General features: G+C 44.5%; 1 protein-coding gene across 1 annotated transcript in view; it reads left to right on the plus strand.

Annotated features, from left to right (window-relative positions):
- Nucleotides 1-24,493, plus strand: part of LOC100548498 (pre-mRNA 3'-end-processing factor FIP1-like) — a 25,220-nt gene extending 727 nt beyond the window's left edge. Inside the window, exons 2-17 of the mRNA XM_031554730.1 lie at nt 6-112; nt 433-472; nt 3,159-3,243; nt 4,523-4,629; nt 5,656-5,714; nt 6,506-6,616; nt 9,063-9,193; nt 9,982-10,106; nt 12,100-12,205; nt 13,547-13,745; nt 14,383-14,409; nt 16,863-16,920; nt 17,503-17,558; nt 18,709-18,895; nt 20,512-20,670; nt 23,009-24,493. Of these exons, the coding sequence (XP_031410590.1) occupies nt 6-112; nt 433-472; nt 3,159-3,243; nt 4,523-4,629; nt 5,656-5,714; nt 6,506-6,616; nt 9,063-9,193; nt 9,982-10,106; nt 12,100-12,205; nt 13,547-13,745; nt 14,383-14,409; nt 16,863-16,920; nt 17,503-17,558; nt 18,709-18,895; nt 20,512-20,670; nt 23,009-23,141 (1,690 nt within the window). The 3' untranslated portion in view covers nt 23,142-24,493. The remainder of the gene's footprint in view (nt 1-5; nt 113-432; nt 473-3,158; nt 3,244-4,522; nt 4,630-5,655; nt 5,715-6,505; nt 6,617-9,062; nt 9,194-9,981; nt 10,107-12,099; nt 12,206-13,546; nt 13,746-14,382; nt 14,410-16,862; nt 16,921-17,502; nt 17,559-18,708; nt 18,896-20,511; nt 20,671-23,008) is intronic.
- The last annotated feature ends 2,119 nt before the right edge of the window (nt 24,494-26,612 follow it).

A 26,612-nucleotide genomic window follows, 5' to 3' on the forward strand; every position in this document is an offset into this window, starting at 1 on the left:
CGGAGCCGGGCGTCTCCGGTATTGGTCCGGCCCGGGCCGTGCCGGGATTCCTGCAGCCCCCGCCGTCCCCTGACGCCTCCCAGCCGCACGGCTCCGTGTTTTCCCTCCGCAGGTGTGTTGGAGCGGCACAGAGCCCCGCGGCTGCTGCCGGCTCCCCGCGCTGCGCGTGCCTTGAGGCGGCTGTTCTGCCCTGTGGGTGCAGGTGTTGAAGTTCTCTGCCGCTGGGAGCCTTCTGCAGGCAGCTGCTGTTGGGCGTGTTTTGGTCGGTTGTGGGTTGTTTTCTTGGTTCTACCATTTCTAGTTGAAATTTAGGCTCCCTGAGGTTACATTTGCCGTGTCTCAACCGGGTGTTTCTATCGCTGTGCACGTTTTGTACTTAAATCTATCCGCTGTGCATTCACTTGAATAATTTCGTTGTTACCGTTTTTCCAGATGACACCACTGGTAAGCAAGAAGACGGACCAACTTCTGGGTAAGTCGGAGGCTGTTTGTTCATTCTAAGATTGTGCTGCAGTGGTCGAGGTGTGCTGAGCACAGCCTGAGGAATGCCATGGACCAGTGCTGCTGCCGGGTGCCTTCCACCCTCCCCATCGCACGGGGCCACCGCCATCAGACTGGGCCCGCAGTGTTTGTACGAGCGGAAGTTGAACTGGGTCAGTCGGCCCATTCAATTTAAAACTTTTTCTTCCTTTTTTTCCCCCTCAAATAAATTTTAAATCAGATTTATTCTCCAGTTTAATGTCCAGGGAAAATAAAGTGGCCTGGGGGTAGGACTTGATGTCAGTCTGGTGTTAATGCTGTGGCATTTACTTTAGCCTGGAAAAGCTAAAATCCTTGAGCCTAAGTTAAAACCTTAATATGATCAAGTCAAATTTTTTTGTGTGGTTTGTGAAGTATGTGGTTCAGGTAAGACTGTCAAGCTACAGCTATGGGAGCAACCCAGTGATAAGTATTGATTTCTGTGCGTGAAACTATTGCCTGCTCTTGACAATAACTCCTCCAGAGTTGCACAGTGTGTTCTGCACCAGCAGGCTTTTTTCTCAGCAGTTTCTCTCTGTTGCCGTGTTTACATGCACAATGGTGTCAGAAGGCTCCAGTGCTCACTGAGCTGTGGTGTGCTCAGTGCCATCACACGATCTTGGTCGCATTCACTGTCCCCTAAGGTCATTGTAGATCTGGAATCTGGTACTTTGGTGATTGTTACATATACTGTCCTACTGCTATAGTACGTACCCTGTGCCTGGGGAATACGACAAATTGACCAAAACAAAACAACAAAACAGAAGTTTTAGCAGCGATATGTGTGACAGCATCCTTATTGACAGTGAGCACCCGCCTGAATTCAGAGCTGTGGTGCATTCTGTGACATTGTCTCTTTGTTTGTGGCCTCTGTTAGCAGATACCCCGGGATGTGGTGCTGGCATGGCTGTAGTGCTTGCCTCTGTCCACAAAACGTGATGCAGGACACAGGGCCCGCTGTCATTTCCTAGCCTAAGGGACATGTTGGCTGCCTGCAGTCTGTGCAGGATGCTGCACCATCCGCACACAGTGTGGGAGGTTACCTTGGCTTTCCAGGGAAATAGAACAGCTCTGACATTTCTTTGCCTGCACGTGATGGCTGTGGTCCTGTCAGTTGGTTCGTTCCCATAGAGCAGACAGGTTAGGGATTGACTGTTACTTCGAAAATGTTTATTTGAACTCTGATTCATACATTTTAATGCACACCCACAGATACTTCATGTGACTGAAAGCTGGAGGTAATACTTGTCACTTACTTTATTTGGCCGTCTTTAATTTTTAAGAAAGCTCCAGGATTGAGATCAATGTTACAGGTTGCCTGGATGTGACAAACCTCTGTGAAAGTTTTGAAGCCATCTGTGAAGTTTGCTGTAGTGATGCATCTTCTGGCCCTTGTGTAACAGGCCACATCTGTGACTTTGACATACTTCTAGAGGCTGATTTTTCTCTTAGACACCTCTGCTATTTTGTATAACAGGAAGTGTCTTCAGCCATCACCTCGCGAACATTACTTCATCTGCTGAACCTTTGTCCATCTCTTCGGTCTTGACTTGACTGAAGTTCTCCGTATCTGGAGGGATTTTGCAAGATGAGAGCTTCAGTGACTGCTGATTTTGTTGTTGTTCTTTTTTCTCACTAGCTGCTGAGTTGTGTTAGTATGATCTGTGGCTTATCTGTTTGGTGTGTCCTTTTATGCAGCCTCCTCAGTGGTTTTAATCTGACCAGTGTTTGGATTCTGTTGGGTGTTACACGTGTTTCTTTTTGAAGATAAGTTTGTGTGTTTATTATCAGATGTGATGTTTTAAATTAATTGCAGAGTTGTTGGTTTTTTTTTTCCCACCGGTGGCAAAACTGGCTTGGGCTACTCCAGCAGTGTGTTATTAAAGCCAAAATTGTTTTGAAGTTCTGCTGGGTTTTTACCTGTGCCATTAGGGAAGAATGGCCCCTCTTCACCTGCCAGATCTGTAACACTCAGTATACTCTTTTCTAGCTTATGTGTGCCAGTTTGACTTCCTTGCTTGGTGAATGCAGTAGGCAATGTTAGCGTTTGTACCAACTCTTTCATGGGAGATAAATCTGAAACTGACCATTGTCGCATTAGGACTAATCTGTAATGAACGGTAAGATGGGGTAGATACTTCTCTGTCTCTTCTTCATCAATAAGTAGTTAAAGTTTAATGTAAGCGATTTGTGGGAAGACTAAAATCACTTTCTCCTTAATTTCTACTGGTTAAACGTCCCTATTGTTGACTATATACACATATTATTAGCAGTCTATAGGATAAGATAACTTTTGTTATTCTGTGGACGTTGAATTATGTTTTTTTTCTATCAGAGGTGATTGTGTCAAACCAAAACTGAAAGCTGTTGCAGCAGCCACAAGCATAAACAGCTGAGTGATGCTTGGCCTTGCTTCTGTCAGGCGTTCTTTGGAATCTCTAACCTTGCTCTTCCCAACAAAGGCAAAGCCAAGCAAGGATGGTTAAAAATTTGTCCTACGTCTGAGGTAACTGCCAGCAGCAAAAGCACACTTCATGAATAGAACCTCTGTATGAAAGTCAGCAGGGCAAATGCTTTAGAGATATTTGTAGGTAAACCTCTAGGTTGGATTTTTACTTTTTACCTGTTGCATTTACTAGACATGCAGAATCTTCTCATCCTCTGCAAGATGCTCCTCAGGAGAACCGGCCCGTCGGCAATGAAGACCGAGAGGTGTCACAGCATGTATGTGTTCCACTGCAACTGGTAGACATATTTGGTTTTGTGCTTGTAAATATTCATGTATGAAACGATCTGTTTGTGAAGGTGCTGGTCCTCCTGTCAGATACGTCTGTACTGTTGTGGTATCCTGACAATTCCCAATGCTGGTGACGGCATCAGGATTCTCATCTTGGTCTGTCTTGTGTAGGGGGGATTGAGCTGTGGTCTAAACATTGCTTATGCCTACTGAGATGGCAGAGGAAGGCCTCAGATGCCACAGCCTGAAAGGAAAAGTATGGCATTGCCATCAGCTCAGTATATAATGTTATTTGGGGATCAGTAAAATACAGGGAATGCTGCAATAGAAAGTGCTGAGATTGCTAGGGGTCTCTTTTTGATTCTTCCTCGGACCTCATCTCAATGCTGAGTGGGTGGGAAGAGGCTTGCTTCTACCCTATCTGTCCTCCAGTTTTTTCAGTGAGGTTATTTTCTGCCACTGTGGTACGTTAATAGCGTTCCTGGAGAGTTCTGTCAGCCTGTTTGCTGTGGAAAGGGAAGGAGCATTGGGAGCAGCTTCCCCATGCCATTTTGTAGTGGTGAAGTGTTAATTCAGCTCATGCATCTTTTAAAGCTGCACCTGCTGGATATCTTAGAGGTTTCCTGCTCTCCTGCACACGAGCAGCAGAGATGTGTTCTTGATCACGGTGTGTGCTGCACTGAAGGCAAATCAGCAACTGCAGAATTAATTGTGTGAGGTTAACAAATTCATTGTGAGAAATGAGCTAAACAGAACCGTTCAGCAGCTTCCTGCTGTGAAGATTGTGGTGTGAGAGACTACTTATTCCGAGGGCCCTACGAGAAGGCTGGTGAATATTTTGGTGACTTTATTTGTAACTTTATGGCTGTGGAGCAGTAGAGGAATGTCAGGCTCTCCCACTTGTCTCAAAGAAAGTGGAAGAGTGGATCTGTGAGATGTGTTGCAATTCTTTGAACTGGGATCAGTCAGTCCCACCTTGAGAAGTCTTGCTTTGATTCTTGTCTAGGGTCATTCTTTCAAAGGACACAGCAATTTCTTCACGGGCATCTGTCTGTGTTGAAGGCTGGTTACATCCACGTGGTTTTTTTTGTCTCCATGGGCAACTTCGTACAGCTTTGGAGTGCAGTAGAACACATTATCTTTATATCAGGTTATTCTTTGTAACAATCCTTCCTCATACAAGATTCATAACATTAGAATTACTGTCCAGGGGAACTTCTCAATTTTATGTGTTGGTAAACTCCTGTGTGTTTCTATTATTGTAAGGCCCTTCCAAGTGGAGAAGATGATGAAGAAGACAGTGATAGTGACAGCGATGATGACGACGTGAAAGTTACTATTGGCAATATTAAAACTGGAGCACCATCATACATGTATGTATTGCTGGTGGTGATGGCAGGGTTTGATCCAAGGTAAAACTGGTGCACTAATTGGGATTGGAAGTGGGGATAAGGGTTTGTCTGCATTCTGGGGAATGTGAGAGCAATGGCCAGAAAGCAGGAATGGAATTCCTTGTTGAAATCCATTGTTAAAATAGGTATGATGCTTCATGGATCTGCTGCTGTAAAACTAACCAAATATTTATTATTGCTTGATTGAGTAAAACTGAAGTTGGGAAGCTACATTTAATTCATCGTCTGTGAAAGAAGACAGATCTGTATTGTTAAGAATTTACAAAAGCTGTGAACTGACTAGTTTCAGCTACCTGGTTTCTTGTGATTCACAAACGATGAGGCTGATTTGTGAACTAGGAAGTAGTGTCACTGAATTAAAATAATGCCTAAATTGACTTAATAAAAATAATAAGACAGTATTTTTGCTTTTAGCAGCCTTCCTTTGAAGGAAATGACTTGCACGTACTTCGTAGCATATTCTGATTTTTTTTATCTCGTGTGTTTTTCACATGTTTCCAGTCACAGGGGTAGTTTGAGTTTGGATTGCTTTGCAAAGCATTGCTCCATCCTTTCTGTCAGCAGCTCACTAGATTTTGCAGACATCCTTTTAGAAATCTGATCCTTTTTGGCCTCTCTCCTCAGTCTGTGATATAGGTGCAGCTTTAATTTCCATGTTGTTCAGTTCCATTTAAATAACCATACCCATTCTTCTAGCTGCCAAGAACTTTTTGAAATATCTTTGTGTTCTTGATTAAGACAACTCCCTCATATTAATGTTGTTGCCCAGTATGTATGTTTCCTGCATTTCCACAGGGTTAGCTAGGTTGTGCTGAGGGAATTTCACTTTTAAGGTGCTCCAGCTTGGATTAAAAATTGTAGAGAGGCATGAGTAAACCAAAGTGAGCTAAGTGTCTTGTGAAGGATGTCAGGGTTTTACTTACTTTTTGTAGAAAAATTCCAAATAATTTGTCTGAGTACCAATCCTAGTCATTCTTTTTCATACAGGGGAACTCCTATGAATCTGAACTTAAAAACGGGTAGAGGCTATGGAGCATCAGCTTCAGGTATTGCTGTTACTTTCATCCTTCACGTTTTGAAATATTTCACTTTTCTGGCAAAGGCAGCTAAAGCAGCTGCAAATCTTGTCCTCTGTTTGGAGGAAAATAAATTAGTGAATCTGATTTAAAGTCAGAACAATAAATGGAGAAATAAAGAAAAAAAGTCTGCCCTAGAATATTATCTGCACATATTTCTGCGGATTAATTTTTCCTCACCATTCGATTTACTTTATGTAGTATATTGAGACTTGTATTTTGTCCTTCCTCATATACGTGAGACTGTGTTTTCATGGCCTTTGCATGCTTCAGTAATTTCTGTATGCAAACAACAACTTACCCTCTGATTGAGAAGATGAGCACAAATTTCCCTTGGAGGTTCTGTACCCAATGAGGTTTTTCTGATTCCAGTCAGTACATTGTCTGCTCAAGATAAATCCTGAAAAAGTCCTTTGTCTTAAGAAAAATTGCATGTTTGGGGAGGGAGAAGTTAGTATTTTGCCTGGGGAGAAAAGTTCTTTTCTTTGTTTGGGATAAATTTCATGCATGCTGTAATCGTTCTGTATCAGTCTGTGTTGAATTTGCTTCTCTGCTGTTCAACTGCAACTGCAGTGTGCTCTGGCAATTTACAGAGTAACTAAACTATTTTTTTTATTTAAAAGTTGATTGTGGTTTCCTCTGTGCTGTAGAGCCAGCACTAAATTCAAAGTAGTGCTTTTGTAACTGGAGCAATTTGCTCTGCAAGTTACTGGATTAAAGGCATTGCATTAAAGGTAGTAACATTTTCTCTTTCTCCAAAGCCAAGTTGCAGCCCAAAGGTATTGATTTAGATGCCGCAGGGAACATAAACGGATTGCCTGTTATAGAAGTGGATTTAGATTCATTTGAAGACAAACCATGGAGGAAACCAGGTGGGGCCTCACAGTTTCTTGTGGTAAATATTTTTTGCAGTTGTCTTTTTTATTTCACACGTACTTCCTGTCCTTTTATTGCTGCCATGGCAGGGGGATGCCCAAAGAACTTATTTTGCTCAGCCTCTGATGTGCTTCTAGACAACTGGTTTACAATGTTTTGATTGATCAAACTGTGCTTTTACCTAAAATTGGGTTGCATTTACTCTATTTATATAATTTTCCTAAAGAGAACACTTTTAAAAACACTCTACTAATTCACTAGTTCAGTAAACGTTGCACTGAGAGCAATACACTGAAGTTGTCTGGCAGTGGGTAACAGATGCTCTGCTCTTCGTGTGCAGCGGCTCACTTCCATCTTGTGGTGGCCATGCTCCCAGCCACCCCATGCTGCTTTCTCATGTGTGCCCTAGCTAAAATATCCCCTCTTCAGGGCAGTGGTGGTGAGAATTGCCATGTGGCAACGTATTCTAATAGGGAAGCATTTTTTTTTCTTAAATTCTACTGCTGCAGATAGTTGACTAAAGGAGAGCAAAATGCTTTCTACTCCGATAGAGTAGGCTAGGATTTTTCTTTTAGAAAAGCAGCATTGCCTAATTCTTAGCCAGATTCTGCCCCTAGGTGTATGGCTGAGGAAGTCCCCACTTACTGCTTCAAGACCGTGTTAAGTAGGCAGAACTTTGCACAGCAGATCTTTGTATATGCACAGTCTCTTTTGTCTTCATCATTTTTATTAGGGAAATTTCTCCTTGGAAGCCACAGCTGTGAAATGCTACAAATGAACCCTTGTATCAAATTAAGATAGGAAAAAAACAGAAGTAAATGGAAAAGCCAAAGAGATCCAAGTATTTGCTGTGCTAATGTGATAAAATATTTAACAAAATATTAGCTGAAGTGTGAAATCCACTTGTCTCTTTTCAGAAATAATTATTTTCCTAGTAGGCCCTGTATATTATCCATCTTTCAGAAGTTTTAGTATGCTTAGTAAGTAGTACTTCTGTAAGGTTATCTGTGGCATATTCTTGATATTTTTTGTCTGCATGAAATGAAGGGCATCAGAGTATAGCAGTGCAAATAACTGTGTTGATGTATTATGGTATCAAACCAGCACTAAGCACCCTGTGATTAATAATAATAGTATAGAAAATGTAGCTTTTCATATATAGAAGTGTTCCAATTGATTGTGGTGTGAGAATGAGAGGGCTGGGGAAAAAAGAAGTTGAAAGAAAAGCTGTGAAGTTCAGAGTCAGTGCATGAAATCAGCCTGGTTGTGCTGATATCCCTGAACCAAAACAGTGCCAACAAGCCCTGAAAAGCAGCATTGGAGTATGAACAGAGAAGGAAGGTGTCTGCAGAGGTGTGGCCCATAAGTTAATTTGAGATGGCAAGTAAGTAGCTTAGTCAGCAGCTTTTCAGGTGTATGTCCTTTACAGGTAATTGTTCAGCAGGTTGGTATCTCTTTAAGAGAGAGAGAGGATGAAGAAATACAGCGTGGAAAAAATAATAGAAGGCTGAAATATAGGCCAATCAAAGAGATAAGTAAAAGTTTCTGAATCTGCATTGCTGACATCTGTGTATTTGGGAGGTGCAGCAGGAGGAGTGGTTTACCTTGGAGATAAACTTAAACCTCGCTTTGTAGATCCAAGCGTAGCCTGACAAGTCCTTGTGTATCAGCTGCTTGCTTTAGAACCGTCTGGCTGGGACCCCCTTGCAAGGGATGTAAGGGACACTTCAGCAAGGTGCAGGATGCTCTGAGGCTTCCTGATGCCAGGTGTGCCTTGCAGAGCTGCTGCATTTGTCTCTGTGCATCTGCGTTCTTTTGGCAAGCAGTTTGGGGCCTCCTCTCTTGCTCAGAAGTGTTCATGTGGAAATTGAACATTTTACAGAAGAGTGAATATCAAAGTAAGGTAACATCCTGACCGCAGTTAGGATTGTGTCTAAGATGTAATAATGTAGTATGAGTCGTATCAATAAAAAAAAAATTTAAAAAAACTTTAGTACTGTTTCATCAAATGGCTGAGCCCAACAGTTTCTGCTCAAAAAAGCAAAGGCTGTGGTGCTGCCTGAGCTTTGCTAACAAAAGGTTCTGTGGCACCGCTCTGTTTACTGGTGGTGCTTGGTGTGCTCTCCCCAGTTCTCAGCTCTTTTGAACAAGTGTAGGAAATCAGTCTGAAAAAAAAAAAAATCCAGTTGCTGAATAACTGTTTGGAAGCATCTCTTTCTATAGCCTGCATACAGACTGTACTCTACCTCCCAAGCAGTCCCACTGCTGTCGAGGCTGCAGTCCCCCTCCCAGTCCGGTTGCAGCAGTCTTAGCTGTGGCACACAACAGCTTTCTGACAGGATGAAATGAACTGTTCTCTTAACTTTGTTTAAGCTGTTAGAGGACAGTTTGAGAATGCAGAACTACCAGAATCCCTCTGGTAACCTCTACTCCCTTTATCAGGTGCTGATCTTTCTGATTACTTTAATTATGGATTCAATGAAGAAACGTGGAAAGCTTATTGTGAAAAGCAGCGACGGCTTCAGCTTGGGCTGGATCCTGCTCCTCCCATCAGCACTGAAAATAAAATCACAGTAGGTGACATGTAATCCTTGCATGTGCATACAGTAAAACTAGGACTTGTTTTTTGTAGTCATGGAGATGATAGTATAAGGGTACATGGTCACTTACTATTGAGCTGTTCCCTATTCCTTCCACTGATGAGAAATACAAAAATGCCTTCAAAAATTAAATCTCGCTGCTAAAAATCTTGTCTCTGTGGAACAAACAGCTCTGGCAGCCCGGCAAGTTTGAACCGCTCGAGCAGCAAGACCTGAGTGAGTGTCTGGTTGACTTTGAGGCTGTCCAGGTTTTGGGTGTCTGATTAGTAGATCCTGTGGATAGGAGTATGATTGATGGAACTACTGATTTCAGGATTGATCTGAGTGAGGCTGGGTATCAGTGGCTGTTAAGGTTGCTGCTTGTTCTTACTGCAGTTGTGTAGCTGCATTTTGTTTTTAGTGGTTGCTTTGGATATGAACCTTTGTCAAATTTCATTAGGTGGCTAACAGCTGTTAATCTGAACTCGACCCAGTCAATCAAGAACAGATATTACTGTCTTCAGTTTTGATTTGAGGGCTACGTGAAACCGGATGTAAGATTATTAAACTTTTGGACTCCTAATGGGGAAAAATGTGGACAACAGTTTGGAATAGCCAACCAATTTACAGAAATGTCAGCCTCCTTGACTGTGCAATAGGTTGTTTGTAGGAGCACTGTAATTGTTTCTCAGTGGAGACTTTCAGTGGAGTCTTACCTCTGATGCTTCAGTGATTTATAAGTACATGCATTAAACTTGTGTATTACGTATTGTCTTCCTTAGGTCCAGCAAGGAAGAACAGGAAATGCTGAAAAAGAAGTGGAAAACAATATCATCAAAACAGAATTCAAAACAGACTTCTTGGCTCTTGTGGGAGGGCGTATGAAAGCTGGGCCTCCTCCTAATAGGTAAGAGATGATGCAGATATAAAGCTTGTGTGCACTCTGACGTAGTTAAGATACACCTGGGCTACATCTGAATCTCCTCGAACTGGAAAATGAAGGAAGATTTAATTTGGCTGGAAGCTACTTTGGTCATTCATTCCCTATTGTCATCTGCAGCAGTGCTTTGCTTAGGGTTGTGCAGCCCCTGCCTGCTCATTTGTGGGTTCCTGTACTCTGGCCAAAGGGGAACGGCTCTGGGAGTGGGAAAATCAAGGCAAATCCCTCAGCTTTGAGAGCACACCTTGCTGACTGCTTATGCTTACTTGGCTTATTTTTATTCCCTTGATGTTAATCTTTGCCTTTAAATGAGGATGAATTACATTTTTGGCAACTGATGAGAGGAGCTATTGGTTTCTGAACATGTGTGCTACACTGGTAGATGAGTACTAATTTGTGTCTTCCTGCCACAAGAGAATCCAAAAGGCTGGACTAAGCAAAACAATTCAGTTATTTTGATTGACAGCCACTGTGGGGAAAATTGCTTTGACTTTATAAGGTAGTAGGGTTTTTTAATCAAAAGCTTCAGAAAAATAAGGAAAGGAACTAGAAAGGTCAGGGACTTGGAGTCCTATCTTGCAGAAATTAGTCTTACATCCCAGCTTTCCTTTTTCCAAATAAAGCTTTGTCTGAGAAAGAATCCATCAAATACTTCAAGTATAAGCTTATAAAACACATCTTGGTCTGTTTGCATGTGAGCCCTTTGCTAGCATTTCTGTCACTGTTCATAGTGTCATCAGATTGGTCCTGCTTTTTCCAGATGTTATGCATCCCTCCTAAACTTCGAAAAATCTACAGCCCTGTAAGGAAAGCTGGTACTATTTTAATTATGCTGCGTTTTTGTCCATTTTAACTAGCAGTCTGATTTTGAAAGTACTGATACAGGCTAATGGAGCTTTTGACTGGGACCGGGAGGAATATCTCACACACTAGAGCATCTCCAAAATCCTGGAATTACCACTGAAATGTCTTTTTTTTGGTTAGACAAAGTAAGCAGGTTTCACTGAGAAAATATTTTGTCTTACCAGCTAGCTGACATGGTTTTTCTTCACCCCATTTAAACTGCCTGCAGAGTTAGAAAATTCTGCTGTGGGAAAAGTCGACATGTTTTTTTGTGTAATAACTGCTGGAAAACAAGTCTAAGGCCAAATTTACAGAAATCTATTGCTTTGTGATTATAGATGAGGGATTATTAAACTTCACTTGTGGATGCTTCTCTCTCTCTCTCAAACTTGTAGTGATGTTACAATAAGCTCCTATAAAAATGGTCTTGCTCTGAGCACGATGTGGGTATGACATAGAAGAACAAAGCAAAATGCAGTGACTGACTTCACTAATGCACAGACAACACTGTGTCTGGGCTACATGAGTATACTTTTGTTCATTGGTTTAGTCTTGATTTTGGTGAAGACAATGGCAAAACTTCTTTGACTGACAGAGTAGAGTGTTGGGAGATGGGATAGAAAGTATCCAACAATCTCATTTGTAAGTAGTATTGGTGGTGTCAGCATCAGTTGGAAGACTGGACAGAAACTAAGAGAAATCTAGGCTGATCATGCTAAAGGCTTCTCTTGATAAATATTCTTTTTCATTCAGCATGATCCTGGAATTATTACTTAAATCCAGGGAGTTAGCAAAGGATTTAGTTCTGAAGCTGCGTCTAAAATCCATGATTTTTCACCCATATGTGGTGGTTCTTTCTTCCTTAGTGTTCAGAGAGACCTAATTCATCTCTATAGGCAGAGCTCAAATTGTCCAAATGTGAAAAAATGCCATCTCATTCATCTCCCATCTCATTTGCCTCTTAACCAGCTAGTGCTGCCTGCAAAGTTGTGTCCTTCCTGGAAGAGAAAGAATTTAGCTTTATGTCGCTGTGCATGAGAGAGGTGTATCTGGTAGGGGGGAGAACTGCTCCTTTTCGTGTCTTTGAGCCTAAAAAGATGCATCTGCTTTGTACCAGGAAGCTGGGTGGGACAATTGATGTGATCGGTGGCCAGGCTGGCACAATTAGGAGAGTGGAAGGAAGACGACGTGATAAGCATGCCTCTGAAGAAAATCCAATTCAGGTAAATGTTTTGAGCTGTCTTAAAAAATGTTCTTATTTTTACTGCATTTTCTGTGAACCGAGATGGAAGTCTGTGCTTTCCTGACTTGCCGTATAACTGTTCCCATCTACAGAGTAGTGGGCAGTGTATCACCCCTCCTAAAGCGTGTGTATGCATCACTCTCTTTTGCAGGTTGAATTAACTTCTGTGCTAAAAGCTTTACCTTGCTAGGAGCTACAGATTGTCCTGTCAAACAGCAGCCTTCCCATCTGGGTGGGAATGCTCAGTTTCCTTTTGTCATTGGCTCTCCAAGGTATTCTCAGAGTTGAGGGGCTCCTATGTGGATTATTCCCTTCCTCATTACTGTTAGGTTGGAATTTCCAGTCTTGTAGTGGAGAACTTCTGTGTTGGGCTTGCATTTCTTCAAAGTAACATTTAGACTAAGCATCATGAGACATCGCCTGCATAGCCTGCAGCTTCAAACTGGATCCAGTTCAGATGTTTTATGTCCATCAGTTTTTGGTAGACTTATATTGCAAGAACTCATCTCTTACCACTTTTCTCTTACTAACCATCCTTAATTCACAAAAAAAAAGACAACTTTACCCTTTCTGGGCACAATTCTTGGTTTGTGTTTTTACATGTGTTTTCATGGTCTTGTTTACTCTTTAGTGGTCAGTTTCCAGCTTTTACCAACTGAGGCTAAAAAAATAATTTGTTAAGAGAAAGTTTGCTGGGTAATGGTTGTCTTTCCTCCCACTTAGAAGCTTTGATAGCCTGCATTTCCAAGTCGTTCTGGTCTCCCTGCATATTGATCATTCCTTCAGCAGTAGTGTGTGTTTAACCTACTTTTGTTGGAGATGTGAATCCTCTGACCTACATGGTCACAATCTAGAGCAAAATTGGCCTCTTGTTGTCCTTGTGAAAGACGAACTGGATTTTAAAAAGACTAAAAGATGACAAATAGAAAGCAGAGCAGGGTCACCCTTGAGGGTGGCTGCATTTTATTGGTAGCCTCTGCGGGTGACAGTTCTGTTGGAGGCTGAATTCAGCCTCTCAGCAGTGGAACGAACGGTGTTTGTAACACTGAAATGTTCAGCTGTGTTGCACAGTTGTGCAGACTGCTTAATCTGGTCTTGCTGCTCTTCTGCTTAAAAGAAGGTATGTTTGCAGGAATATTGTTAGCTTTGACAACTTTCTTCCTCCCCAAAGGGTGCTGTTCCCAGGCCCAGCACGACCTAATCTTTTCAGGTATCTCAGAGCCCGTTTTGGTGATACACTTCCTTTTTGTTGGTGCATTGAGGTCCTTTCTGCAGGAATGAATAGACTAAAAACAGTTTTCCTTTTCCTCTGCCTCCCAAGGTTCTCGGGGATCATGGAAGCAAGCCCCAGCCTCCACAGCAGCCCCAGCAGCCGGCGCAGCCGCAGCAGCCCCCCCAGCAGCAGCCCTTTGCTCCCCCAGCCGGTCCTCCACCACCCCCACTTGCCGGACCGCCGCCGCCGCATTTCCTGCATCCTCCTCCTCCTGTCACTTCTGTGCCACCACCACTGCATCCTCCAGGTGGGTGCTGAGCAGAGCAGGCAGCCCGTGCTGCAGGCTGGGGCATCCCAGGCTAGGCAAATCAGAGGTTTGGCCAGTAATTGCTGCTGCAGTCAGCAGGTCCTTAGGCTTAACCAATCATTGCTCAACATCTCCATCAATCATTTTAACATTTGTCCTTAAATATTTTTAAAATGGCATCTGTTCCTTGAAGAAAAAACTCGAGGTGTTGTTTTGATGAAAGGGTCTTTATGTGTTGTAGATCCTTTGCTTTGTTGATAAATGTAAGGAAATGGGTTTCTGATTATTAGTGGAAAGAGAATAGAACAAGAATTGCTGATCTGTGTCAGATCATCAGGCTGTTTAGTAGAGCACCTGCTTGGTTCTGACTTGTTGCAGGTGCTTCAGGAATGATGCTAGACCTGTAGTATGAGAAGGCAGCAGAATTTAATATTATGATACAAAGGTAAACATCATAATTTGGGAAAACAATTCTTTGTAAGCCAGTTACTGTTTAAGAGCACTTTTTTTTTTTTTTTCACTGGCTTTTTTGTTCGAATGTGTGGAACTTTATTCAAAAGCTTTAGGTTGAAGTACAGAGGTTGATGTGCTTTTCCTTTTGTCCTCATTTGTTTTCATTACTTGTTTGTTTCCATAGGTCTGCCACCACCCGGTCCAATTCCAGGTAGGTGTTAACTTGCTCTTGTAACAACAGCATGCACAGATGGCCCTATTGAGCATTTGGATTAAGTAACTTGAAAGAGGATGACAGTAGGCCCATTTTAGAGAACAACTAATCTAAGGTTAATAAACTCCAGTGCAGCACTGAACTCTTGCTGCTTATTAACAGTTAGTAGGGGTTCTTAATTCCCTCTGCCTCCCTCTTTGCCTACCTCTTTGCCTCTTTCTTATCTTAAGAACAATCCAGATAGCAAAGGCCAGTTAGATTTGAAATAGTTCTTGTTTTGACATCTTACACAGCAGGTCTTTGAGTGACAAACTGATGATTTGTATAGGAATTTGGAGTGTGAGACTGAGCAGAAGGAATGCAAGAAGTACCAAAGAAATGCCATTTCCATCAGAAGCCTTTGCTTCCTAGTGTGCTTTAGAGCTGGTGAATGCTAATAAAGAAATGTAACAACCAATCTTTAGCATAAACTGTGAACCTCGCTAGCTCAAAGCTACCAAAAAACTGAGATTCCTTTACTATTTTTTTCTACTATAAATTTTGCCTAGTCCAGGGGGGAAAAAAAAAAAAAAAAAGTGTAGTAATTTGTGTAGCAGTATTTCTGACCAGATGCCATACATCTGCAAGTCCAAGGCTGGTGGCCACCACAAATGTGCAGTGAGGCCACTGCCTCTGCATTGTACTGCACAGTTGATTCATCTACTTGCAGAAGGTCTGCACTCAAAGCACTTTTTTGGACCTAATGTGCTTGTCTTCACTGTGTGTCAGACATGTTGGACTTGTTGCACAGCTTTCATGTTTGTGCTTTTGTGTTCATGGTATGCCCAGGGCTTCCCAAATAGGAATGCAGAAAACCTCTACCAGCTGGGCTATCTCTGAGACTCAGATAATTTCTGTTTGTTAAAACATCACTCTTCATATTCCTCTCAGTGTACGTTAACATTGCAGAGCTGGTTCTCCTCGTAGTACTTAAAGGAACCTTTAAGTACTCATAATAAACTTGGATTTAGAAAGCTTTATTGTAGTGAAACTGGATGCAAATGCTGGTCTTGATTCTAGACACTGCAGCACTCAGGTGCTAGACAAGTGCTTTTAGATTGAAGTTGTTTGGGAGGAGTAAGGTAGAAGAAGTGACCTGGCTGGTACAAGGAACTTACAATTCAGGTAACCAGGTTGAAAAGGGAGATGAAGGAGAATACCTGCTAATTATGGTAATGAAGGTGATCCACTACCATTATAGCTAGGTGTTCATAACAGTAGCACTTTGAAGTACTTGCAACTTGAGCAAGTGAGCAAATGTGATTGAAATGCTCTAGGCATTGTATTTTATTGGAAGATCTTTCTTTAAAGAAAAGAAAAAACAAGCATCTAAGGGTGAGACTGTCCTTCAACTTGTTTGCAACACAGGTCTCCACTGGGTGAGTTAGAGACTTCAGGCTGGTTCTATTGCAGTGAGACCCTCTTCTTGGGAGGGGTTCTGCTGACCTACTTTAGATGCTTGCAGGAGGAGGTGGTGAATTGTCCCAGGTTTCATCAGCTGAGCTGGCTCAATCTCCATGGTCTGGAAGTGGAGCCTGGAGCTGCTGGCTTTAACATAAACAGCTGCAGTTGGGCAGATGGCTCCTATCTTTTCAGTCAGCATGTGCTCTTTGTTGTTGTTTAATGGTAAACAGACAAATTTTTATACAAAATCAAACCAATGGATGTCAGTAACTGCTATAGGAAATAATGGTTGCTTGCAGTTAGGAAAGAAGCTTAAGAAGTTCTCTTAGGAGCAATAGGCATGTCCTCACTTTCACATTACTTAAGGTTGAAGAGTTTAGCTTTAAAGGCTTATGTCACTTCTGCAGGTCACCTCTGTAAACTGCTGAATTCTTCTTTCTGAAGGTAGTGGCTTGTGGTCCTACACATAAACTCTTATTTGTTAGAAATGGACTTTTTTTTAGCCTATGATCTCTGCCTTGTTGGTGCCATGTCTTCTTATTGTTTTTAATTGTATGAATATGTGCTCAGAAAATTGGCTTTCTTTAAGAACAGTGATGGACGACAAGTTCCTTGTAACTTTCTTTTACTCACTTTAATCAGTGGAGCAATAAAATCTTTACCATAGTTGCAACTTATCTGCATCTCAAAACCCATGCTTTTCTGTCTTCCACAGGACTGTAGAGATTAATGTTTATGCCATAATTAATCTTACATTTATGATGAACAAGCCAAAATATAAGGTAGCCCTTTATTTTTCTTTCAGTAGCCCTACAAAACTAGCACAGCTAGTTTTAATTTTTAGTTGGAAATGTAACCCTAAAGGAAAAATACTGCATTCCAAACAGGTCTTTGTTCAAACATTTTATTTTAAACTTTAACTGCATTTACCTGTAAGCAGCAATGAAGTCTTGTTCCCCTCTAGTACGACTGTGGTCTCTGTGTGATGACTTCCATTCTGTGTTTAGGGCTCTTCCCGCCGCCTCTGGCCCCGCCACCAGCTCTCCTCATCCCAACGCTGGATGGGTAAGGCTGTGCCTGGGGTGGGCTCTCCATACACAGGAGTGATGCAGGGTCCTGAAGTCAGTGCCAGTGGTTGCTAGTCTAGGTTTCGTCTGGGGTGGGAGATGGGAGAAGGTTCCAGATGGAATCCTGTTTGCAAAGTGCTGATTGATTGCCCTGGTTTGCCTTGTTTTGTCGTGCTACTGGCATAGGAAGGAGTCAGTAAGTTTTAGAGTTGCACTTTAGTACTGAGCAGTTGATAGCATGTTATGTTCATCCAGGTTCCCTGTGAGTCTCCAGGTACTTTGTAAGTATGGGTTATTTCCCAGGAAGCCTTCTGTGCCTGAGTTACACCAGGGAGGGGTAAAGCAAGGCAAGCAATTGAGGTAAAACAGTTTCTAAAGGTGTGACAAAGCAACTGCTCCTGTGGGCATTGCTAAGAATTTACAATGCAAAGTTAAACACGGTCACTGGAACCAGGGGTTTCCTGTGAGGATGTTCTTCATAAAACATGAGTTAAATGTGCAGCACAGACATACTTACAGGTGGTTTAGCCAAGGGCTGCTGAAGTGAGTAACCTGCATTCCATTCTCTCTCTCTCCAAAGGCAGCCAGCCAGCTACAACAACAGACAGCCCCCTCCATTTGGCTACAACTCTGCGGGTGAGTACGGAGGACAAGGAACAGTCAGACTGCTCACATCTCTTCTTTTTGGTGTTTGGTGGTTTAGGCTTAGTCTTACAGACATCATGCTATCTTTGACTCCAAGACCTTGCTTATGGCCTGAACTGTCACAGTCACCAGAAACACTGGATATGACTATTCCATAAGGTGTTCAGGAAGATGAATGTGGCCCACACTGCAGCAATGACGAACAGTTTTGTAGTTGAGTCCTAAGCCTAAGTTCACTGCTTTCAGTGTACGTATCTAGCTACAGAGAATCTTCCTGTGTGCCTAATCAGCATTTTCTTATGCTTGTTTGCATGCACACTGGCTCTTCCTTTTCCCACACCCTTCAGGGATAAGCACAGCCGTCAGCTTTACATCTCCTCCATGAGTTTTTGAGTGCTCTCTTCCTATACTTCATCATGTTCCTTGCCTGCAGGCACATGCAGGTATCTGACTGCTTTGGTTCTCTAGTGGCAGAGGCAGTGCCAGAATTTTAGGTTTTCTTCCCTGTCGAAGCCCTGCATGCAGTGCTTGCATCCTCTCCCCTTTCATCAGTGACCAATGGCATGGGACCATGACCTGATCCAACTGGGCAGGTCCTGCAGGCCAATGCCTGGGACCTACTGGTGGCTCTGGGCACATCAGGTGGCATCTTTAACTCACGGCTGCTGTCCCAGCTAATACCTTAGACCCCAGAAGTGGGGCCTTGTAATGGCTGGCTGATCTTGGCTGACTTGGCAGCGGGAGGATGCCCAGCTCTGTAGGCCCCTTTGCCATCTAAACCAGGATGTCTGCAAATTTTTTTTTGGTGGGGACACCATAGTCCCTTCTACATAGGAGATCCAGCAGAGAGCTGTGGCATTGCATAGCCCTGGCATAAAGGACGGGTGGTTTTGCAACACCAGTAGATATCCGGTCTTGATTGTATCTTCCTCAGGGAAAAGGTGTTCATTTGTTCTTAGTGAACTGATAAAGATGAACAGGGAGATGTGGGCACTGTGGGGAGTTGGGCCTTAGTTGTCTGCAAGAGCGGGGCATCACCTTTAGGTCCAGCTGTTTGACTGGATACGGCTGCGGGGATGGATGGGTGGGAAGGATGCTGATACTGCTCCAGGCAAACAGGATCGCTGCTGTCTTGCTGCAGACTCGGGTTTCATCAGCTACCCACCCATCTCCACGTCCCACACGCCCTGGGTGACCACGGTGGACAAAGGCGCGAGCGGCTCTGGCGGCAGTCACTGGGAGTACTCGGGCTCACGGCGCGAGCGGGAGCGGGAACGGGAGCGGGAACGGGACAGGGACCGCACGCCCACCACCAGCGAGTACAACAAGTGAGTGCTGGGGCCCGGCAGGGTCCTGCTGCAGCCACCTGTGGGGGCTCGGCCTTGTCCTAGGAGCAGAGGTTTGCCCTGTACCAGTTACATTTTCTGGCAAAGCGTACTTCAGATGAATAGGAGACACAGCCAGGAGCCAGTGTCCCTGGCTCTTTTCTTTTCTTTTTGTTTAATCCAGCAGGACCAGTTCTGCTTGCTCTCCCACTTGTAATGTGAGGCTAGTGAATGGAATAGCCCCTCTCTATTTACTTGGTGTTTTACAGCTCAGTGTGAAACAGCAGCCATAAAAGCTGCTGCTGCTTGTCTTGTGAACGAAACTGTTACATCAAAGAGAAAAGCTGTGCATTGCTCAGCTGTCCTGCAGAGGCTTCAGGCAGGAGTGCCAGTCACCAGGGGTCAGCCAGGAAACAGGAACCCTTCAGGAGACCCTGGCTGCTCCTGAGCAGTGCTGAAGCAGTCATCTAGGTAGGAGCTGATGAGAGCAGGTGGCGGCAGTGCTGGGAGCACGTGGGAGAGGGAGCTTCATCTTCCCAGTGTTGATCTAGGTGTCGTGAAGGCTCAGGTGCAGCGACTCCTCCTGAACCCATTTCTTGTGTGCTCTGCTCCGGGTGCCTGTGGTACTTCTGTCCCAGGGGAGAATCAGTGTTGTGCAGTCTTCAGGATCAGAAGTGCCACCAGTCATTCAGAACGTGACCAGAATGTGCGCTCTGTCAGGACAGTGCTGCCAGCTCTGGGAGCTCTCAGACCCCTGTGCAGAGTAAACCGGGCAGAATTTCCTGGACTTTTTTTCTTTCAAGCTTATGGGCACTGCAGGAGAAAATGAGGCAGAACTGAGCCAAAGACCAACGTACTGTAGTGTGAGGAGCCCAGGCTCCTGCACTTCCTGAGGGGGTTCTTGCCACAGCCAGGTCCTGAGAATATCATTGGCATTTTTGTGTGCTTTCAAGCACGCTGACCTCCAGGATCATGCTTGCCAAGCAGGGCAAGTGGCTATGCTCAATGGAATTCTTTAGAGCACTCTCAGATGATTGATAATGCACATTTATGTGTCTGGCTTGTTTCCACGAGTCATACAATGCTGTTTCAGACTTCATTTCTCTCTGAGGCTGAATATTGTTTCCCACAGCGAGTCTTATTAACCCCCTAGACATCAGCTTTCAAAATTAGAGTAGGGAAAAGACTGTGGAATGAGTCTGAGTTTGGGTACATTGTGCCCACCCTTGTATGTAGGTTGGATGAGGTGCCTTGAGTGCCTGGGTGCAGGCAGAAAGACCCCAGCAGTGTCTCTCACAATTGCAGTGTGGGCAATCTGAGTTTCTAAAGTCACAAGGAAGAAAACAGTCTCCTAACTTGTAATTCTTTCCTGTGAGTTAGACTGTGGAGTGGTATTGCAGTGAGGTAGACCAGCCCCTGGGGAGGCAGAATGACAGAAGGAGTACATTTCCATTGGAACAAGGCAGCTTGGGCTTTCAGGAGCACCACGAGTACCTCTGCCTGTTGGTAGCAGGGAGTGACAAACTTTGAGGAGGGGTTCTTCAGTCCTGTGAGCACGTCTCCTGGCTTCGGAGCCCACGAGCATCACATCCACGCCTCACTTCCCACTCTGTTCCCAGCGAGGACGAGCGGTACCGCTACTACGGCCGGGAGCGCAGCTATGACTTTGAGCGGGACTATCGCCGCAGCCGGGACCGCAGCCGGGAGCGGGAGGACCGTCACCGGGAGCGCAGGCACCGCGACAAGGAGGAGAGCAGCAAGCACAAGTCCTCGAGGCGGTAAGGGCCACCTGGGGCTGAGCTGGGCTGCTGGTGGGAGCTCACCTTCGCTGTGGACAAGAAGCCGGGTGCTCCGAGGGTGTATTTCGGTCACTCCGGCTTCCTGTGATCTGCTCCAGCCGAGATATGCCTGGGCAGGGAGCAGGCCTTGCTGCTTGCAGTGGGGCACCAGCAGGATGTCAGTCGGTGCCACAGAACTGCAGCGTTGTCTCAAAAAGGAGAAGTCAGCCTGCACCAGATACCTCGTCAGAGCTGCGTGGGTCCCAGAGTTAAGAAAATGCATGCATAGTGCAAATCTATAGGAAAAGTATCTGATTTCAGAATTGTGTGTTCCTGTGCAGAGCAGGTCTGGTCTCCAGTCTGAGACAATGCTCAGTTGCTGCGTCACTTTACGCCCTGGTAATGACTTGAGCAGACTTGCTCCATTTTTTTTTGGTGCTTAAACTTCTTTCTTTTGGAAGAAATTCATGACAGCTCTGTAAGTAGTTCCCCTTTCTTGAATGTAGAGTCAGAAAAACTCCTATATAGTGACTGCAGGCAAAAGGCTGTTCTCATCCTTAAGGAGATGCTTAGGTTTCCAGAGAGTGACAGATTGCTGAAGATTTGGAAACAAAAGGATGGAAAGAAGGGCTAAGAGCATAATCCAAATGAAACAGAAAACAAATGGAAGCTGAGCTGATACTGGCCTAACATACCAATAGCTTTAAGGGTTATTTCTCAGCTTTCTGTACTCAGACTGGAATTCACCAAAGCGGTGTCCAAATCAGAGAGCTTGATTTGGAGAACTGGGCTGCTCCACCAGTTGGAAATGAGGTGACTTCTGTGACAGCTAAACCACACACAGATGTGCTCTCTGTTGCTCAAAGTGGCAGAATGAGAAGTATCTTTTCCAAAGCAAACGAAGGAATGCTTTCTGTGTGGGGCCGCTCCTGTGTCATCAGAGACCTTCCTGGAGCCACTTGGCTGTGGTTTGGGCCTGGTCAAGGCATTTGCAGGTGGATGGAAGAGCTTTGCTGCAGTTTCCAGTTTACTGGGAATCTGAAGGAAATTGCTTACAGGTGGTTAAACCACCAGTGTGGCACAAACCACTGCCACGTTGTTACCTGCCGGGTAGCTGAAGGTGAATGGAGAGAAAGTAACTGCCTCTTTTTTCATTTTATTTTTTTATTTTGGTGCCTATGAAGCTACTCATTAAACAAGTCAGCGAATTGCAGCCAGAAGCTTTTCAGCCCATACCTTCAGAGGTTTGGCCTGGCCTGGCACTGGTGTCCCAGCTGCAGTAAGAATGTGGAGCCGCTCCACTTGGCTCTCACCCACTCATGGGGCTGTGAACACATGTGTTCCTGTGACAAATTTAATCTGCTTTTTCTTGTACTCTCTCCCCTATTTTAATTCTGCTACTTTCACACCATGGTCAGATTCTGGAGAGCTCGTGATTTTAAGCCCGTGAGGAGAAATGACTGAACGTTGGCAAGCCAGAAATCTCCTCCAAAGGGGCCAGGAACCAGCATGGGCAAAACCAGAGCTGCTGGTTTCCTCATGTCCCTGCTAGGAGACAGAATGCAGGGCTTGCCAAGCGCTGCAGGCAGCAGTGTGGGGCTCACAGGTCCGTACCACCCTGTCAGCCACTTGGGCTGGGATTGCTGCCCTGTGCCAGGGATCCTGGGTCAGTGCCCCCAGCAATGTATCTGGAAACCAGCTCTGGTGGAGGAGATAGAGGAGCTTTAAAGCACATAGCTGGTGGAGTGCTGGGTTATTTGTGAGGAAACAAAAGCAGAAACAGGACCTGCCCTCCCATTGGGAAACCCGGATCTCTCAGCTGCATCGACCCACCTCTTGCTTCTGGCCTAGGGCTTTCAGCATGTTCAGAAGAGCAAAAGTTACCCAGCACCTCTCAGATTTGGGACTCTTCTCAGCAGCCTCAGTGCTTTATATCAAAGATGGTGATATGGCAGGGCTATCAGAGTTCCCTCAGGAGTGGGATGGACACAGACTATGTATAATTGTTTATTATAAATAAATAAACAGCACTACCCCAGTGACCCTGACAGCATTCCCTACAGTGCACTGCCTGCCCTGCTGGGGTGCTGCTGCAGTGTGGGGCATCCCACAGCTGCCTGGAGCCCAGGTCCAGCTGCACACGGTGCCAGATCATCCCCAGCAAGCAGAAAACCTTCCCCCGGCAGCGCGGTGCCCCAGCACTGCTGCTCTGCCTCCTTGCTCAGGATCCCAGTGCTCTGCCTTTGCTGCACAGCTGGCGTGTTTGGGTCTCGGCTGTGGCAGAGCTGTGCTGCTGCAGGCTCTGAGGCCTTTCCTCTCCTCTCTCCACCCCCTCCAGCAAACAGCACGAGAGCGAGGAAGGGGAGAGCCATCGGCGCCACAAGCACAAGAAGAACAAGCGCAGCAAGGAGGAGAAGGAGGCCAGCGAGGATGGCACCCAGGAGGGAGAGGAGCAGGACAGCAAGGAGTGAGGGCCCCAGGAGGGACGTGCTCCTATGGAAGCAGCGGGGCGGCGGTGACGTTTCATTCTGGTTTTATTTTGTGTTTTCTTCATGTTTTTTTTCCCAAGGGAAGAGGGCCTGGCTCTGGGTGAGCAGTGAAGCTCATCGCAGTGGTTTGAGTTGAGGCTGCACGTGCAGTTAAACTTTTTTTGTTGTTTTCTTTTTTGATACGAGACAAAATACAGCAGTACTAGTATATAAAGCACTGAGCTACTCTATTCATAAACATCCTTAGGGAGAACTTTGTTGTATCAGATCCTATGGTTTCTGATGGAAGATGGCTTCAGCTGAAACTAACGCATTTAGGTAATAGTTTTTGTTTATTTTTTTTATGACCATCATTCCTTTTTTGAAAAATAGGACAGTAAGTGCAACTTGAAATTTATTGTCCAAAGAAAAGTGTGATTTAGATCCCGAGAGCCAGCTTAGAGACTGGCTTCTAGTAGTGAAGTCTCACCCCCAGATACAGTTCTGTGTAGCTATGAAAATGCATTCCCATTTCTGTGTGCCAGGCAGACAGCCTGTGAGCAGGAGCAGCTCCTGCTGGTGGGCCTGGGTCTGTCTGACTGTGCTCTGCTGCCTTCAGGGAGCTGTTGTGTTCACACAGGGTATGCAAAGACTTCAAAGCTTCTTTTAATCCATACAGACATAGTTCTACCACGTTACACCTGTAAGTGGAAAACCAATGGGCAACCCATAGTAAGAGCATGAGTTTCTTTTTAATTAGCTTTGACTAACTGTTGTTTTTTTTTTTAACTAAGGGTTGAGCTGAATAATTTAGCACACTAGGTAACAAAAAGTTCCATCTAGCAGTTTGCCCTCATGGGGTTGGCTTATTTCTATTTGGGTATTACCAACACTCCTGTGCAATGCATTCCTTCCCCCCTTAAATCTTAAAATAAATTCAGTCAAATTCCAGACTTTGTTTGGACTTTAGTACTGGTTGAGTAGGGTGCAAACATTTCTGGGTGGGAAGAACAGGGGAAGTAGTTTTGAGGGGTTTTGGTATGCCTGGTTCTTAAAGAGAATGTTGCACTTCTGTTAGCATGAATCCACGTGTCTCATTTTAAGTATCTTCCACTGTTTTGACTTGATATTTCAAACTGTTCTAAATCTCTGCCCTAAAATAATGTGGTTTTGAAACTTTACATATTTTTGTATTGTAATCTTGCAAGTCAGAGTGTCATGTGAAGCTTACAACTGTAGAGACTTGAGCCAGTATAGCACTATGGTAACAGTTTATATGCTATGATGGTGCATTTGATGGGTCATTAACTACCAAACCTATGGGGAGAAGAATAAAGTATGGGTTTTTTTTTTTGTTTCGTTTTTTTTGTAATATTGCTTTTAAAATGTGCTTTGAGGTCATGGGATGTACATGCGTGGGTGAGGTGTGTGCCATGAATCAGCTGCAGAGCAAGGCTGCAATCAGGCTTCAAGGCCCCCAGTGCTCTGTCAGGGCCAGGGGAGCAGCTGGGGTGCGGGATGAGCACAGGGGAGATAGAAATAAAAGTGAGAGGGATTGAGAATGCTGGGTGCATGCGGTCTGGAAGCATGCTGGTGTCTTCTATTGCCTGGGTGTGTTTTGGTGCTGGCAGAGGCCACAGTTCAGCTTGATTTTTGGGCTGGTTGAAGCCATTTCAGCCTTGTCCCCCAATGCTGGGCCAGCACAGTGTGCAAGAGGGTTTGGCTGACAGCAGTCCTGTCAGGAAAACAGGTTGTGGTTGTGCAGACTCCAATCCTTTGTGCAATTTGCAGCTGCCAAGCACACTGGTGTAACTGGCCCATTGTAGAAGAGAGCGATGGGAGTGACGGAGAGCAGGAGCCAGCCCTGCTGCTGACAGATGTCTGCATCCTCCTCATTGCACTGCAGTGACACGTGCTCCTGCTCCGCTTGCGCTGCTGGGGAGCATGGAAGAGGGAGAAGCACCAGGGATCCTTGCTGGTGCCTCCAGAGCGAGCTTGTGTTCTGTAATTGAGAAATCTGATTTTTTTTTTTTCCAGAAGATGATCTCTGAAATCACTGGGGCACTGAGGAAAATGCCAGGCAGTGGCCCCCAGACCTGGCTGAGCTGTTTTTTGCCTTTCTTGAATCAGGGGAAAATGCTTGTCAGTACAATTTCATGCTGAGGTAAATGTAGAGTTTAGCCCCCAGCCAGTTCCTTCTCCTCCATTTCTGCACTCAGGTCCAAGGTTGTACAGAACTATCCTGCATCTCTGCTCCTTTTCTTGTGTTTGTGGAGGTGGCTGAAGCTGCCCAACCTTTAAATAGGTGTAATTAAGAGTGATCACATCCAGTCTGCATCCTGCTGCACCTGGGTGGTGTCATGAAAGGGGGGGAAAATAGAGAATTCTCTTTTGAAGAGTTACTGCTGCCAGTTCCTTCCTCGTGTATGTTGGTGAATGTCCTCCTAAGGACAGACTCAAGCCTTTCACTGATACTAGCAGGGCTAACAGTTTTATTCTAGCACAATAAATAGAGGTGAAATGTTTGCCTTTAATGTATTAGAGATTTATAAAGATGGAGCTTTGGAAATAATCTTCGCTTATGCCAAGTAACTGCTGCAAGTTTCATGTCACGTTTCCTGGGGCTAATGAATGGTGACTCTAATATTCACTAGAGATCAGGAAGTTAAACTTCATTCCATAAAGCTTTTATTCCCTAGGTTGGCTTTCTCAGTCCATCCAGTTCAGAGCCCCACAAGACCAGTGAGATAACTAAGGGAAAAGAGCATGTGGGAGTTGGTTTTGTTCTTCTTTCTCCAATCACAGTATATTTCTGGGTAATCCAGCTCCTCTCCCAGGAGAAGCAGAAGTCAGCTGCACAACCTCCTGCCTGGCAAGGTCACTCAGCTTCTTTAAGCTGGTTGAGATGTTCTGTTCTGGGACATTAGCTGACGTGCAAGAGGGTAAAGAAAAAAAAAAGAAAAAAAAGCACCCATAATCCATGTTGGCTTTCAGTAATATTAGAATAATTTATAGAGGCATCAAAACAAATTCAACATCTATTAACAAGCTGATATTACAATCAGTACTTAATTATGAGGACATTTTGGTGAAGTTAAAGGCACCTTGAAACGAGATGGAGTAAAAGTCATGCTGACTTCTGCAGCATACCCTTCATTTTAACGGTCTGACCACCCTCTGCATGGCTTTCTCCTGCCATCCTTTATACAAGCCCCATTTGCACAACTCAGTAAGAATTGCCCTCTTTCCACCTATGTAAATATTCACTGTTCCATATTGGGCACAGATTCTCTATCACGATAGGAAGGAGACCAAAATGCTTCACCTTCTTTTCTGTCAGACACAGCTCAAGTGACTTGTTTTCCACAGGCACGTTTCTGACTTCAGAATCATTCCACTCTCACTGTTAGCTAGCAGCAACAGCTGATCCCATTCTTTCTGCTGTTTAAGACAGTAGCTGCATTTATTGGCCAA

This window comes from Meleagris gallopavo, chromosome 9, assembly GCF_000146605.3.
Source record: "Meleagris gallopavo isolate NT-WF06-2002-E0010 breed Aviagen turkey brand Nicholas breeding stock chromosome 9, Turkey_5.1, whole genome shotgun sequence".
NCBI lineage: Eukaryota > Metazoa > Chordata > Aves > Galliformes > Phasianidae > Meleagris > Meleagris gallopavo.